General features: G+C 42.1%; 1 protein-coding gene across 1 annotated transcript; it reads left to right on the forward strand.

Moving 5' to 3' along the window:
- Positions 1 to 525: 525 nt before the first annotated feature.
- Positions 526 to 9,189, forward strand: zgc:109965 (Nicalin-1-like). The gene is made up of 15 exons (XM_055913121.1): positions 526 to 692; positions 941 to 1,131; positions 1,308 to 1,452; positions 1,668 to 1,765; positions 1,936 to 2,013; positions 2,108 to 2,211; positions 3,645 to 3,733; positions 4,072 to 4,211; positions 4,318 to 4,496; positions 4,658 to 4,745; positions 4,894 to 4,932; positions 7,926 to 8,095; positions 8,221 to 8,274; positions 8,527 to 8,605; positions 8,833 to 9,189. The coding sequence occupies exons 1-15, from the start codon at positions 548 to 550 to the stop codon at positions 8,887 to 8,889; spliced, it is 1,656 nt and encodes a 551-aa protein (XP_055769096.1). The 5' UTR covers positions 526 to 547; the 3' UTR covers positions 8,890 to 9,189.
- The last annotated feature ends 7,566 nt before the right edge of the window (positions 9,190 to 16,755 follow it).

Here is a 16,755-nt window from a genome sequence, read left to right on the forward strand (position 1 = left end):
AACTATGGGCCAGGCCAGAAGGGTAGGGGAGAGAAGGGAAGATGGGGGTGATTAGCCTGACTTTATCCCCAGGGACAGATGGTGGACAGGGGTTTAGCGGCTTACCAACGAGGCGTCTTGAGCCTTCTCCCTTAGGAGGCTAGTCTATGTCCACGTTGCGAGGAGGTGTGGAGAGAACTCGCTGTCTGTCCACCGAGAGGGAGAGAGCCTAGGAGACAGGTGAGTAAGACATCCAGGCCCTGAGTGTCTCTCCCTGGATAGTTTGGGCCCCAAATTAACTCTGGGCATAGGCCATGGAGAGATTGGAATGTGTCTCTCCTTAGCTGCTCAGGTACTTCGTAAATCCTTTGGTTATAGTGCTATATCTGTTGGTAAGGTGAGGAGTAAGGGAGTTTTCTATTGGCGTATCTGAGGAATCTCCTTAAAAAGAGGAATACTATATGAGCAAACGTGTTTTCAATAAGCACATGTATCATGCTTGTTTTAACAGCCAACCTTCCTCCATAGATTTCTGTGTCAGGCAGTAAGCGGATCTCATCGTGGAGCCATGCTGCTGAGAATTTTGCCCCGAGCGGCTGCACTGCTCATGCTGTGTGTTCAGCTACTGCATGCCTCCGTGCTGCCTGCTGTATCCTCCTACGAGTTCACTGCCTATAGGATGCAGCAGTACGCCGTTCAGCAGGAAAAACATGGTAGGGTCCCTTGGCCAGACATACTAAGTATCTGCACCAGAGAAAAGTTTACACCTGTTATTTTATAATTTCAAAATGTATAGTGCAGCTCTGTGGAGCAGCTTTTTTTATGTGCTGTACTCCTCAAGAAGGTATTTGTGTACTGTTTTCATTATTTAGTAATTTTATTTTCTGTGATTGAGACAGGAAAGACAAAGTGAAGTTTGGAACTGTGTTTTTTCATTTGACCTCTGTGTTGACCTGTGGAGGTTGTCGCGGTGCCATAGTGCAGGCGGAGGCCCGCTCAGCAGACGAACCAGTGTTAACACGACGCTGTGTCATCATGAAGCTGCCGGACTTCACCGTGGAGCGATACCTGGAGGCTCTGAGGCAGAGCGCTGCCGCTGTACTCCTCCTGCTACCCAAAAACATGTCCGCTGTCCCCCAGGATATCATACAGGTATCTTAGACCTTTTATCAGGGTTGGCGGCACATTCTATTGTAATATCAATCACTTGGGAGTATACAACAATCTACAGGTTTATGACAATGCCTGTTTTCTCTACCTGGCACCTTCAAGTTCTGGATATGTGGCACATTAATCCAATATAATGTTAACTCTTTGCTTCCATACAGACCTTCATGGTGAGTGAGAGCGAAGCGTTGTTAAAGGATACCATCATGCCTGTGTATGTGACCCCGGAGGACGAGCAGCTCCTTTATATGTACGAAGAGGTCAAGCACGCTGCAGCCTCTCGCACCTCCTCTATACTAGTCCGAGGTAAGTGGAGAAGGCGGGATGGGAGGAAGAGGGTCTGGAGAGTAGAAAGGTTGGAGAGGGGCATGAGTGAAGGGGATGAAAGAAAGGAGGTAGACTGAGGGAAGAGAAAGGAGGGGGATACAGCGCAATGTGAAATTCGATTTTAATAATAATAAATGTAATAGGTTCAGCATCTTTCATAACACAACTTGAACTTCTTTATTTTACTCTGTCAGTGTTCCGTAGCATGGTCACAGCCACCGTATTTCAGATTCTAGTGAGCAACACCAACCCCATCAAGCCCATCACTGACAGTACAATCATTACTCTGGAGGTGAGTCTCTCTTCAACCCTGTCTATGACCAAAGACATCAGTTAATTCTTATGGCATATGAACCATGGAATGAATTATAATTGGATGTGAAATACTGTATTAGGCCTACTGGTCCCAAAATAGCCAAGTCAGACTTGTATACAGATTGTGATTGGTCACTGTGCCTTCAGGGTGTACTTCCTGGTGCTGGAGAGGATGCGTCCACCATCGTTATCACGGCCCACTACGACTCCTACGGCCTTACTCCAGTAAGTCAACTGCACGCTGCGTATACTAGTGAAATATAAATGTATTCGCAAATACTGAGTTTCAATCAAAAATATTGGTGTGTGTGTAAAACAGTGGCTGTCATATGGAGCAGACTCCAACGGTAGCGGAGTCACCATCTTGCTTGAGCTGGTCCGTCTTTTCCAGAAACTTTATAGCAACCCCCACAGCCAGCCTCCGTGAGTTAAACACACTATCTTTTAGTTATTTACAGACGTAAAACGTATGCACGCATGACTTTAAGTCGCTAAGTGGCATAAATGATTACTATATACATGTATATTAAATATTATCACTATTCATTGATCAAATGAAAATAATTAATCACATATACAGTGCATTCGGAAAATCCCCACAGACCTGGGGAAGGGTACCAAAACATTTCTGCAGTGTGGAAGTTCCCCAAGAACACAGTGGCCTCCATAATTCTGAAATGGAAGAAGTTTGGAACCAACAAGACTCTTCCTAGAGCTGGCTGCCCAGCCAAATTGAGCAATCAGGGGAGAAGGGCCTTGGTCAGGGAGGTGACCAAGAACCTGATGGTCACTCTGACATGGCTCCAGAGTTCCTCTGTGGAGATGGGAGAACCTTCCCAAAAGACAACCATCTTTGCTGCACTCCACCAATTTATGGTAGAGTGGCCAGACGGAAGCCACTCCTCACTAAAAGGCACATGACAGACGGCTTGGAGTTTGCCAAAAGGCACCTAAATTACTCTCAGACCATGAGAAACAAGATTCTCTGGCCTTATGAAACCAAGATTTAACTCTTTGGCCTGAATGTCAAGCGTCATGTCTGGAGGAAATCCCTTACGGTAAAGCATGGTGGTGGCAGCATCATGTTGTGGCGAAGTTTTTCAGCGGCAGGGACTGGGAGACTAATCAGGATTGAGGGAAAGATGAACGGAGAAAAGTACAGAGGGATCCTTGATGAAAACCTGCTCAGGACCTCAAACTGGGATGAAGGTTCACCTTTCAACAGGACAACGACCGTAAGCACACATCCAAGACAATACAGGTGTGTCTTTTGGAAAACAAGTCTCTGAATGTCCTTCAGTGGCCCAGCCAGAGCCCGGACTTGAACCTGATCGAACATCTCTGGAGAGACGTAGAAATAGCTGTGCAGCAACGCTACCCAGCCAACCTGACAGAGCTTGAGAGGATCTGCAGAGAAGAATGAGAGAAACTCCCCCAAATACAGGTGTGCCAAGCTTGTAGCATTATACCCAAGAAGAATCGAGGCTGTAATCACTGCCAAAGGTCCTTCAACAAAGTACCGAGTGAAGGGTCTGAATACTTATGTAAATGTTTGCATTTTTTATACTTTTACAAAAATTTATAAAAACCTGTTTTTGCTTTTTCGTTATGGGGTATTGTGGGTAGATTTATGAAGTTTTTTATAATTTAAAAAAATCTCATTTAGAATAAGGCTGTAACGTAACAAAGTGCAAAAGTCAAAGGGTCTGAATACCTTCCAAATGCACTGTATATTAAATTTCTATTACATTTCAAATATCATACACTTTGAGTGATAGGCCTTAGTACCTTATTCAATCAGGTTTTAAGGGAATGTTTGGGCATTTGAAATGACACTTGTGTTCTTTGTGTTCTAGATACCATCTTCTTTTCTCCCTGACTGGCGGTGGGAAGTATAACTTCCTGGGTACCAAAAGGTTTATTGAGGAGAATATGGATCATGCCGGTGAGTTGTTGTTTCGATTGATCGTCTTTCAGTTATGGAGTCGAGACCAGAACTATCGAAGACTAGACCAAGACCAACCATCTCAAGTCAGAAACATAAAGCATCTACACCCTAAAAACTTTACCCACTGCATGTACACCCAGCTTCTACAGTAGGGAGGTAGGCCCCCTAACACATGTTTTCATACCTACTATGCCACATACTTGTGTTTTCATCTGCTGCTTAGTGGGTGAACCATGGCTGGGAGGGCACTGCTACAACAGCCCTGCAGTCTGGTTGATTGTAGCCGTGCCTTATGTCTCAAGTTGATTCTATCTTTGTGGTCTGTTTCCCTCCAGAGACCAGCCTTCTCCATGACAATGTGGCGTTTGTTCTGTGTCTGGACACGCTGGCCAATGGGGACAACATGTTCCTGCACGTGTCCCGCCCCCCCAAACCTGGCACCCCTCAGCATGCCTTCGTACAATATCTGGAGCAGGTAACTCCTCCCACCAGCAGATACTGTAGGAAGTGTGGAGGCGCTTGATGGCCCATTGTCACTTGTATGAACTAAACGTACATGCATCCCACCACCTTCCATGTAGGTAGTTTCTTCCCGGTTCCCTTTGGTGAGGTTTGGGATGGTCCACAAGAAGATCAACCTGGGGGAGTCCACTGTTTCCTGGGAGCACGAGCGCTATGCCATGCGCAGGATACCAGGCTTCACGCTGTCTCACCTGGAGGACCCCAAAGCTGAACTGAGAGGCTCCATCCTGGACACTGTGTGAGTGGCACTACTCTGTTTTATTTTAGGGTGGAATGACAACATTATATTAAATGCAAATTCCACAAGATTTTCCCAGTCTAGCATCTGACTCTTAGACATATTGCTATTATTACAGAGTCTGGAAAAGGTCCATATTGAGGCTGTTACCCTCCCAACAGTTTGCACGTGGACTTGAGGAAGATGAAGCGCAATGCCATCGTTATTGCAGAATCGCTAGCTCGGTTTATGTATAATCTCTCTGACAAGGTATAAAACATGTACTAACGCACATACACACACACACACACACACACACACACACACACACACACACACACACACACACACACACCAGAATACTTTATTTTAATCAATGAGGAAACAAATGAACTCATCTCAATTTGTTTTCCAATAGGGTTCGCCAAAAGACATACAGGTCTTCAAGGGTGAAATGGTAAGATTACATTTTTTACCAGAATCTAGAAAGGCAACTACAGTCATGAAGGGAACAATTCTGTCCTCTAGTTTAGTGTACACTGTTGCATCAGTTCCAAGCAGATTTATCAGAAGTTGACTGTCCTATGCACAGTGCAAACATAATGCAAGGGGAATCGTTAATCTGATGACTGGTGATTGGCTGAGAGAAACTGATAATAAAATTATTGTGGGGGCTGTCTTGTTAGACTTCAGTGCAGCTTTTGACATTATCGATCATAGTCTGCTTCTGGACAAAGTGATGTGTTATGGCTTTACACCCCCTGCTATAATGTGGATAAAGAGTTACTTGTTTAACAGAACACAGAGGGTGTTCTTTAATGGAAGCCTCTCAAACATAATCCAGGTAGAAGCAGGAATTCCCCAGGGTAGCTGTTTAGGCCCCTTGCTGTTTCCATTCTTTACTAACGACATGCCACTGGCTTTGTGTAAGGCCAGTGTGTCTATGTATGCGGATGACTCAACACTTTACACATCAGCTACTACAGTGACTTAAATGACTGCAACACTTAACAAAGAGCTGCAGTTAGTTTCGGAATGTTTTGCAAGGAATAAGTTAATCCTAAATATTCCAAAACTTAAAGCATTGCATTTGGAACAAATCATTCACTTAACCCTAAACCTCAACTACATCTCGTAATGAATAATGTGGAAATGTTGCAAGTTGAGGTGACTAAACTGCTTGGCGTTTCCCTGGATTGTAAACTGTCATGGTCAAAACATATTGATACAACAGTAGCTAAGATGTCCATAATAAAGCGCTGCTCTGCATTCTTAACAAGACTATCAACAAGGCAGGTCCTACAGGTCCTGGTTTTGTCGCACCTAGACTATTGTTCAGTAGTGTGGTCAGGTGCCACAAAGAGGGACTTGGGAAAATTGCATGGCTGGCCCTTAAAAGTACACGGAGAGCTAACATTAATGATGTGCATGTCAATCTCTCATGGCTCAAAGTGGAAGAGAGATTGACATCATCATTACTTGTTTTCATAAGAGGTGTTGACAAGCTGAAGCTACTAGCACACAGCTCGGATATCCATGCATACCCCACAAGACGTGCCACCAGAGGTCTCTTCACAGTCCCCAAGTTCAGAACAAACTATGGGAGGCGCACAGTACTACATAGAGCCATGACTACATGGAACTCTATTTCACATCAGGTAACTGATGCAAGCAGTAGAATCAGATTTAGAAAGCAGGTAAAAATACACCTTATGGACAGTGGGATCTGTGAAGTAACACAAACATAGGCACATACACATGCATACACACACAATAACATACGCACTATACACACATGTAAACATGGATTTAGTTTGTAGATATGTGGAAGTGGAGTATGGGCCTGAGGGCACACACTTAGAGTGTTGTGAATTATGTAATGAATGTATCGTAATGTTTTTAAAATTGTATAACTGCCTTAATTCTCCCGGACCCCAGGAAGAGTAGCTGCTGCCTCGGCAGCAGCTGATGGAGTTCCATAAATACAAATACAAATCTAACATTCTTAAGGAAACACTTGATTGCCACTTTTTGTGTGAAACAATTCCGTCTTGGAGTGCCTTCATAAAGTATCCATACCCCTTGACTTTTCCACACTTTGTTATGTTACAGCCTGAATTCAAAATGGATGAAATATATTTTTTCTCACCTATTTACCCACAATACCCCATAGTAATTTTTGAATTGTTGCCAAATTTATTGAAAATGAAATACGGAAATATCTTATTTACATAAAAATTCACACCCCTGAGTCAATACTTTGTAGAAGTACCTTTGGCAGTGATTACAGCTTTGAGTCATCTTGGGTATGTCTGTATCAGCTTTACACATCTGGATTCAGGCATTTTTCTCTCAGATTTTCTTAAACTCTGTTAAATTAGATGGGGCGCAGTAGTGAACAGCAATCTTCAAGTCTTCCTTTACACAGATTGTTAATGGGATTCCAGCATTGCTTTGGAGGTATGCTTGGGATCATTGTCCTGTTGGAACGTAAATATTTACCCCAGTCTAAGGTCGTTTGCACGGTTCTCATCAAGGATTTGTCTGTATTTGGCTCCATTCATTGTTCCCTCTTCTTACCGGTCTCCCAGTCCCTGCTGCTGAAAAGCATCCCCATAGCATGATCCTGCCACCACAGTAGGGATGATGTTAGACCTGGTGATGAGCTGTGCCTGTTTATCTCCAGACATAGCGCTTTGCATTCAGGTCAAAGAGTAACATTTGTTTCATCAGACCACAGAATCTTTTGCCTTATGATCTCAGTTTTTTACGTGCCTTTTACTAAGGTCCTTCTTGCTCAGTTTGGTCGGACGGCCAGCTCTAGGCAGAGTCTGGGTAGTTCTATACTTTTTTTAATTTCCCAATGATGGAAACCACTGTGCTCTTGGAAGCTTTCAACATGCTAGAAATAGTTTTATACCCTTCCTCATATATATATATACACACAGTATATGCTTCATCACAATTCTATCTCTGAGATCTACAGCCAGTTATTTGGACTTCATGGTACAGTTTCTGCTCTGACATGCATTGTCAGTTGTGGGACCTTATATAGACAGGTGTGTTTTTTCTAAGTCATGTCCAAACAATTGAATTGGCCACAGGTGGACTCCAATGAGGTTGTAGTGACATCTCAAGGATGATCGATGGAAACAGGAAATTGGTTGAACCTGCACTCAATTTGGAGTGTCATAGCAAAAGGGTGTGAATACTTATGTAAATTAAATATTTATTGAAATGTCAATACATTTTTCCCCTTTGTTATTATGGGGTATTGTGTGTAGATGGGTGAGAAAAAATATATACATTTCATCCATTTTGAATTCAGGCTGTAACACAACAACCTGTGAAATGAGTCAAGGGGTATGAATACTTTCAAAAGGCACTGTACCTCTAACCTAAACTTATACAGTATGCATCCTCAAGTGTCCATCTCAATCTCTGGTATAGGAGTTTCAGGACAGTCGCATGTCTAGCCTGATGTCCTTCCTGACGTCAATCCCACGGGCAACACAGCTGGAGAAGGATCCCAAACACGCCATACTGGTGAACACTCTGGAACATGAGCTGAGGTACTATCTGCACCAGGTCCACAGACACACCTTCCGCCAAGACAAGAGGTACAAGACAGACGCACGCACGTGCGCATGCACACAGCCATAATGAACATGTCTTCCTACCTTTCATTCCTTGAAATTATGATTGTTAATAAGAGTGAATTGGTAATATTTTGTTTCTCTTTCAGGGATCCTGAACTTACCTTTTTTGACCAAATGGAGCAACCAATGATGATGTATAGGTATGAGGACTAAATGTGCAAAACAGTTACATTTTAGGTGCTAGTCCAATGAGGAAAACAATATCCAAACACCCACACTTGCAAATCCAAAGACTAACCTTATATTTTTCATATTTTTTTTATACGAAATAGTGTACACAAATTAAGTAAACAATGCATTTCATAGTCTGTGTTTGTGAGGTTTGTTTCCATGTTTTCATTATGTTTGGTAATTGTTAACTGGATTTTGTTCCCTACATGTTTTATCACTAGGATTAAGCCAGCAGCCTTTGACCTCTTCCTTGGGGGCTGTATAGCTGCTTACCTGGCGATAGTCTACTATGCCATCGAGGTTGGTAGACATTCACAGTTCACCTTGGTATACATAGACTGCCCATTTGCCAACAAACCCTGTCACTGGATCCAAAAAAGTGAATTTTCCCAACAGGGATATTAAGCATATTATTTTATTGTGAGATTATGCAATATTAATTATGCATTAGTGCCAGGGTCTGAAATTGTTGCTCAAGAAACACTGACCATGTGCTCATTTATCCACTTTCCTTCTTCAATTCTAAGAATTGTGGATATCTCTACACCAAACTGAAAGCAGCTGTGAAGTCCAAACAGAAGTAAGGTGGTGACCAATGCTTTGAAGACCTGGAAGTCAGAGTTGGGTTTTTTAGGTCCAATGGAAAATACTTTTGTGCAAGAGCTGACACTGACAATGAATAGGGAATTGTGTAGGCCATATAGTGCATTTCTGTTTGAAACCATCTCAACTGAACAAGCCCTTGGAGCATTGTTGAAAAGGTTATTTAAAAATAATTTGTAGTCCATGTTAATGGTGACAACAACAAAAATGTCTCCAATTTGTATGAAATGCATTTTATTACTTTTACGGTTGTTTTAAATAAACAGAAACCCTCTGAATAACTATAACTGTTTGTTTTATTTTCAAAAGTTTAGCTTTTTCTATGAATAACATTTGTAGCTACATTTGGATTATCATATATGGAAAAACTCTCAGCCGGAGCCATCTTTAATTCCTTAATGTATCTTATTTGAGTTTTTCTAAAGAGCAATGAACTGCACATTGCATAACTTCAAGCCCTTGTCATGCTATGGGACTGTGCACCCCCTAGTGTATGTATTTTTCTATGACACTGTTGTTGAATATCCTTGAATGTCCTCTGTAGTTTTCGATAAACTTGTGATCACACCTCAGTGGTTGAGATAGAGAGCGTTAGCAAAATCTCTGCCATTACTCTTGCTAAATAACTAAAGCAAGTCATTCAAGTGTATCAAACTACCTTTCCAACGTGAAGGCCGTGCCCTCGATTTGTTTTACTTTCACAGGCTCGGCTACACTTATTTGAAAGGACATGCGAGCCAAAAAAAAAGAAGAACAAACTTCTAGACAAGTGGATCAGCCAGACACAGCATCAGAATGTCAGCTAATGATCAGTGCCAACATGAGGGAGTGGAGAAGAAGACTACACTAGAGGATCGATTTAGCAGTAATTGTAAAGAAGAACAACAAACTAAAATGAACTCCTGTTTACTTGCCTGAAAAAATGCCCATGTTGAGTTTATTACAGTTGCTAATAGCAGGCTTTTTGTTGGGGATAAATGGGGGTTGGATGGATACTGTGGGGTTTACAATAAGGCACAATGTGTTCAAAAATGTCTAACCCACTTACAAATAATGTGCAACACTAGGCTAGACAGTGGGCGCAGCAAGGCATTCGTGTGGTACTAAACTAAATCTCCCTCCTTGCTTGGCAGGTAGTGGTGTAAAGTAACTAAGTAAAAATAAGTAAGTAATTTTTGTTGTTGTTGTTGGGGGGGGGGGGGGGGGGGGGATCTGTCCTTCACTCAAGTGTATATATATTTTTGACAACTTTGACTCTTACTATATTCATAAAGATAATATGCACTTTTTCCTCCCATTTTCCATGACACCCAAAAGTACTTGTTACATTTCGAATGCTCGGGCAGGACAGCAAAACGGTCCAATTCGCGCTTATCAAGAGAACGCATGGTCGTCACTACTGCCTCTGATCTGGCGGACTGACTAAACGCAATTAATATGTTTGTAAATTATGTCTGAATGTTGGAGTTTGCCACTGGCTGTCCGTAGATTAAAAAAAAAAATTGGTCGGTCTTGTTTGCTTAATGTAAGGAATTTGATGTATAGGATGTAATTTATACTTTTGATACTTAAGTACATTTTAAACCAGATACTTTGAATATTTTACTCAAGTAGTATTTTACTGGGTGACTCACTTGAGTCTTTATTTTTAGGGAGTGGTCGAAATTTACGCAATTGTTACCTGGAGGAAAATGGGGGATGGTCATACTTTTTCAATTTCAGCCAGGGGCAGGGTTTCGTATTATTATTATTATTTTTTGTTCAGGGGAGGGTCGTGTCATTTGTAATCGATTAAATGTCAGTATTTTTCAGCATTTTGGAATGTACATATTGAATTAGACCATATGTAACTTTGGTTTACAACCTTGCTCTCTCATTCTCCTTGCTAAGGCCAGCATTGGTGGGCTTTTCGCTTTTACCTTTCCATTGGCTGTTCGATCAGTCCATCTTTGTGCTTGGCGTATCAAGAATGTGGGCTTGTAGAGAACCTAGCGAATCAAGTAGCGCTTGTAGTGATGATATACAGTGGTAGAAATGCGTTCAATACAACTGGGAACTCTGAAATTTCAGACTTCCAACATCAGTGTGTTCAAGACAACTGAGAACTCGAGGAAACAAATCAGGTCATGTAATTTGTAATAGATTTTTTTGTGATTATTTTGTTGCTTATTATATATTGATGTATATCCCTCATCTCTGATAAATTCAGCAGCAGTGCACGATAGGCTATAGGAAGTGCAAGATTGGAGAAGCACAGGGCAAAGTTATATAAGAAAATGTACTTCCTAAATAGATAGGCTATTTATAGTACATTGACTGGATAAATAACAGTACAAGTCCCTAGGAACAGTACAGACTGTATGCTGGCATTTAGTACATCCACCAGAGGGAGCCAAAGACTAAATCTTTAATCAGTCATTGTTACACCACCTCGTCTCCATACCATTTCGACCTAGGCCTGGACTCTTGGAAAATCCATCTGCAGTCAGCAATAGATATATTTATATACCTGGATCTGAAGTCTAGATCAGTTACCAACCGTATTGTAACTTCATAAACTAGCAGACACAGTGTCCCAATACTATTACATGATCTTCCTTGATAAATACATTTTTCCAAGTGATGTTTGGGAGGATGAGTGGAAATGGCTGTGTGGGTTAAGTCGGAGCCTTACATGGCAAATTGGCACTCTTTCCTTACAATTCATCTAGGAAACAATGTTTTTGAGTACAGTATGACAAGCAATTCATTTGTATTGATACCAGTTGCACGTTCTCCCTTAAAATAGTCAAATTTTTTCACTTTTGAAACTACATAATCCCCATTTTATTACATTTGATGTTATGTCAAAGTCGGGGGCAGGAAATATTACTTTCAAACACAGTGTCGTTTGAGAGTAATATTCCCTCGAGTTTGATTACAATATTTGATTTTCAGATGGGGAGCAACAAGAAGTTGACATACTTAGCATTCTTGCAAGTAACAAGAAATCCTTCATGTTTTATAGGGCTTTTTGTTGGCTCGATATCCATGGTTTTGGATTGCTATCGTGAATGTTATTTTGAGATTTACAGTTCAAGGATAGTTAATTAGCATGATTTCCATGGCGCTGGTCCACACAGGAAGTGTGGGAGAGGGACAGAAAGAGGACAAGGAACAGTTGGCCTTAAAACTCTCCCAGTAGACTATCGAAGTCAGTGAGAAATTACCCTGAATATATGTATGGATTATAATATTTGCATGTCTTATATTTTAAAAACAAAAGATATAAACAAAATGAATGAAAAAGATACTTGCCCTGAAACAAGAGCCCCAAAGTACACCTTTATTATGACCTGGAGATCACCCCTCCCTTACAAGTTATCCTTGTTACAACCAGTCTGCACTCCTGGACAAACTAGCCAAAACATTAGGAGAGGAAGTTCACCTTTTAGAGGCTGAGGAGCATGATCATTACTCATCTTTTTTGTCTTAAACTTTATTACCCTGCATTTTTCTGTGTTTAATCTTATTCTTTCCGTTGTGTCCTGCCACAGCTTGCTCCTCTGCTGGCTGCCAACTTTCCGTAATTATCTCTCTTTCTCTCTCTCTGTCCCTCTTGCTCTCTCTTTCTCGCTCACGTTCGCTCTCCTTCTCCCCTTCTCTCTCTCCATCTCTGCTAGCTGTTCACCAGAGAGCAGGGCCGGCGAATTAAATCTCTCTGGGGGATTTGCCCAATATAAACATGACACACATCTGGAGGACGCCAGATTCTTGACACGTAACAAGAACCAGCCTTGCGACTGGCGCAGGAGCATTCATCTTCTTGTATTCCCCGCCACCTCCCTTCTCCTCTTGCTCTTATTCACTTTTTCCATTCTGCTCTCTGCTTTCTGTTGTTTTGTTGTCGGTGCTCCGCAGGCAGTAAACTCTCCCCAAAACTCTCGAGTTGATTATCAAATGACTGATCTTTTTCACTGTTACTCATCCATTAGCTATTCTACTAAGAATAGCTAATGGTGGCATCTATAAACTCTACATGGTGATTGCACAACAGTTAGACAGTACAGTAAAAACATATGGTGGATTTAGTTTTTCATAGATGACTTAGTGTGAGTACAATAATTCACCTAATTGTCCACAACCATTACATCAGTCACAGAAGATGGATAATGTCTAATGACACCATTATTTCATTCAATTTATAATCTTGGCTTCATAACTCCAGCTAACGATATAATGCAAAATTAATGAAAGGGCTTAAGAGTGTTTGATGTGTGTGTGTTTCTACATGTCTGCGTGTGACCTGTGACATCCTGTTTGTTTGCATATATACGTATGTCAGTGGGTCTGTGTGTGCGTATGCGTGTGTATGGTGCATGTGTGTGTTCGTTAGGGGTTGTGCATTCTTTCCATTACCCAGACCAAATCAATGCAGTGAGCTCAGAGCCAACTAGCACCCCCCTACATCTCTCCTCCTCCTCCCTCTCTGGATTTGCTGTGCTGTGCTAGGGGGGAGAGTGGAAAGAGCTGACCCAACCCTGTCAGGCCAGGCCTGGCCCCAATGTAGCCCTGGCCCCCTGCCTGGCCTCCTGCTGCTGCTCATGGAGCTCGACACACACACACAGACAGTGGCTGTCTCAACACATGCGACCCAGGCTCCAATAACATTTACACACACACTTACACAGCCTTGCATGCACACATAGACTATTCACACACATTCTTAGTTCTACTGTTTGCTTATGTTTCTTTTGACTATTCCTGTGAAATGTGTTGGTTTTGGCACCTTATGTGAAAGGTGAGGTTTGTCAGAAGTGTAAAGCACAGGAGGCTGCTGAGGGGAGGACGGCTCAAAATAATGTCAGGAACGGAATAAATATGCCTAAAAACTGAGATATTTCGTGAAAAAACAAGTGAGGCATTCTTCTGAATAGAAAACTGAGTAGAAGAAGCTAGTCAAAATGATTCAATGACCCTTTGGGTAACAGGACATGACTTTATGGCGCTGGAGGGAATAGCAGGCGTTTTACGTGCTCCTGACCAATTGTGCTATTTTGTGTTTTTGCGCTGATCTTATTTGTTTCATTTTTTTTTTTTTTTTTTACATAATGCTACTCCTACTATTTGCAATGACACCCTTTTTTTGCACTGGCTCTTGTACACTCACTAGACTCTACCCACACACTCTCACATACTACACTGATACTCCAACACATACACACATACGCACATGCATATTGATGCCACACACACAGACACTCTTTCATACAGCACACGCTGCTGCTACTCTGTCTATCCTGATTGCCTAGTCACTTTTACCCCTACTTACATGTGCATATTACCTCAACTGCCTCGTACTCCTGAACATTAACTCGGTACCAGCACTCCTTGTAAATAGCCTCGTTATTGTGTTACTATTTTGTTATTTGTGTGCACATTTTTCTTACTTTTTAGCTTTGCATTATTGGGAAAGGTCTCGTAACTATTTCATGGTAAACGTCTACATCTGTGTTATTCGATGCGTGTGACAAATACATTTGATTTGACATAATAATTCCATTTAGCAGACACTTTTATCCAAAGCAACTTAGTCATGCATGCATACATTGTACATATGGGGGCTCCTGGAAATTGAACCCACTACCCTGACATGTAGGCCTATAAGCATTTCTATGAGTGATCAAATAACTTGTATCAATGCTTTTGGGGGATTTGAACACTCAAATTTGTACTTTCAAAATTATACTTTTCACTGCTGCTTACGGTGGGTGGTCACCATATCGCATCATTTTCAACTTTACAGTAATGCTGATTTGACTTTATATGCAGTGGTGAGCCACAGTAATTCACCTCATCAAACCTTTATAAATCAGTTTATATATTGAACCAATCCTGGTGGTATAGCACAACAATCAATGCTGCCATAACATGAGGCCTTTGCTGTAACTATGTAGAATCGGAACTCTCTTTTAGCATGTTGATCTCAAATTCTATCAAACCCAGATGCATAAAACATTTTCAGAGGTTCAGCCAGGAGCAATGCTGTTTTATGGATTCCAGTGTTCCATATTGGTTGAATTCTTGGAACTTAAAGATATTGCACATCGGGCCTCCTTAGTGGCGCAGCGGTCTAAGTCACTGGATCACAGTGCTTGAGGCGTCACTACAGCATCGGGTTCGATCCCAGGCTGTGTCACAGCCGGTCATGACTGGGAGACCCATGAGGCGGCGCACAATTGGCCCAGCGTCATCCGGGTTAGGGGAGGGTTTGGCCGGCCAGGACTTCCTTGTCCCATCACGATCTAGCGACTCCTTGTGGCGGGCCGGGCGCCTGCAAGCTGACTTCGGGCGCTTGTAAACTGACTTCGGTTGGCAGCTGGACGGTGTTTCCTCCGACACATTGGTGCAGCTGGCTTACGGGTTAAGGGAACAGTGTGTCAAGAAGCAGTGCGGATTGGCAGGGTCTTGTTTCGGAGGACGCAGGGCTCTCGACCTTCACCTCTCCCGAGTCCGTAGGGGAGTTGCCACGATGGGACAAGACTAACTGCCAATTGGATATCATGAAAAAGGGGTGAAAGTACAAAAAATATATACACTGCTCAAAAAAATAAAGGGAACACTTAAACAACACAATGCACATTTGTGGCCTGCTGGAGGTCATTTTGCAGGGCTCTGGCAGTGCACCTCCTTGCACAAAGGCGGAGGTAGCAGTCCTGCTGCTGGGTTGTTGCCCTCCTACGGCCTCCTCCACGTCTCCTGATGTACTGGCCTGTCTCCTGGTAGCGCCTCCATGCTCTGGACACTACGCTGACAGACACAGTAAACCTTTTTGCCACAGCTCGCATTGATGTGCCATCCTGGATGAACTGCACTACCTGAGCCACTTGTGTGGGTTGTAGACTCCGTCTCATGCTACCACTAGAGTGAGAGCACCGCCAGCATTCAAAAGTGACCAAAACATCAGCCAGGAAGCATAGGAAATGAGAAGTGGTCTGTGGTCACCACCTGCAGAATCACTCCTTTTTTGAGGGTGTCTTGCTAATTGCCTATAATTTCCACCTTTTGTCTATTCCATTTGCACAACAGCATGTGACATTTATTGTCAATCAGTGTTGCTTCCTAAGTGGACAGTTTGATTTAACAGAAGTGTGATTGACTTGGAGTTACATTGTGTTTAAGTGTTCCCTTTATTTTTTTGAGCAGTGTATATATATTGTACGAATGACAAGAGAAAACTGTTATTTCTATTCCATCCTGTTTTTGAGTTTTATTTTGTTCAGGAATGTTACATGAAGCCTCATCAATGCCATTAAATGGCAGTGCAATAAACTGTGTTAATGAACACTGAGTGAATAGCCTCCTATTGTGAATGTCACTTGAGGACCTCTCAGCACACTGTAGTTTCAATGATACTGTCTGCATGGTTGGCTAACATTGGGCTCTGGTTGTTTGTGAAAGTGTCACTTAGGGGTTACATCCCAAATGGCACCCTTCCTTATAGTTCACTACTTTTTATCAGAGCCCTATGGGGGGGGGGGGGGGTCTGGTGAAAAGCAGTGTACTATGTAGGGAATAGGGTGCAATTTGAGACGCAGGGAGAGTATCCACTTATGTTGTTACTCTTAAGCCAGCAACTAATCATGGAAATCCACGTATAATTCCAAGGCCTGATCTAAACTGTGTCAAATGACAGTTTTGGGGATAAAATAAAATATGATATTATCCATAGAATAATCCAGGGTTGACCAGTTCATATGTTTTTCTTGTTTTCCTTTCATTAATTAAATATTTAGATGTAATTCAAATTTGATTAAAAAATGTAACAAAGGAACATGTAATATAATAAGACTGGATCATCAAATGAG

This window comes from Salvelinus fontinalis, chromosome 3 (genome assembly GCF_029448725.1).
Source record: "Salvelinus fontinalis isolate EN_2023a chromosome 3, ASM2944872v1, whole genome shotgun sequence".
Classification (NCBI taxonomy): Eukaryota; Metazoa; Chordata; class Actinopteri; order Salmoniformes; family Salmonidae; genus Salvelinus; species Salvelinus fontinalis.

What these genes read in the sequence shown, in the direction of transcription:
- zgc:109965 (XM_055913121.1), top strand. Translation starts at nt 548, where the DNA reads ATGCTGCTGAGAATTTTGCCCCGAGCGGCTGCACTGCTCATGCTGTGT. An exon ending in ACTCCTACGGCCTTACTCCA is followed by an intron (nt 2,014 to 2,107) that starts GTAAGTCAACTG and finishes TGTGTAAAACAG; the next exon opens with TGGCTGTCATATGGAGCAGA. An exon ending in CAACCAATGATGATGTATAG is followed by an intron (nt 8,275 to 8,526) that starts GTATGAGGACTA and finishes TTTTATCACTAG; the next exon opens with GATTAAGCCAGCAGCCTTTG.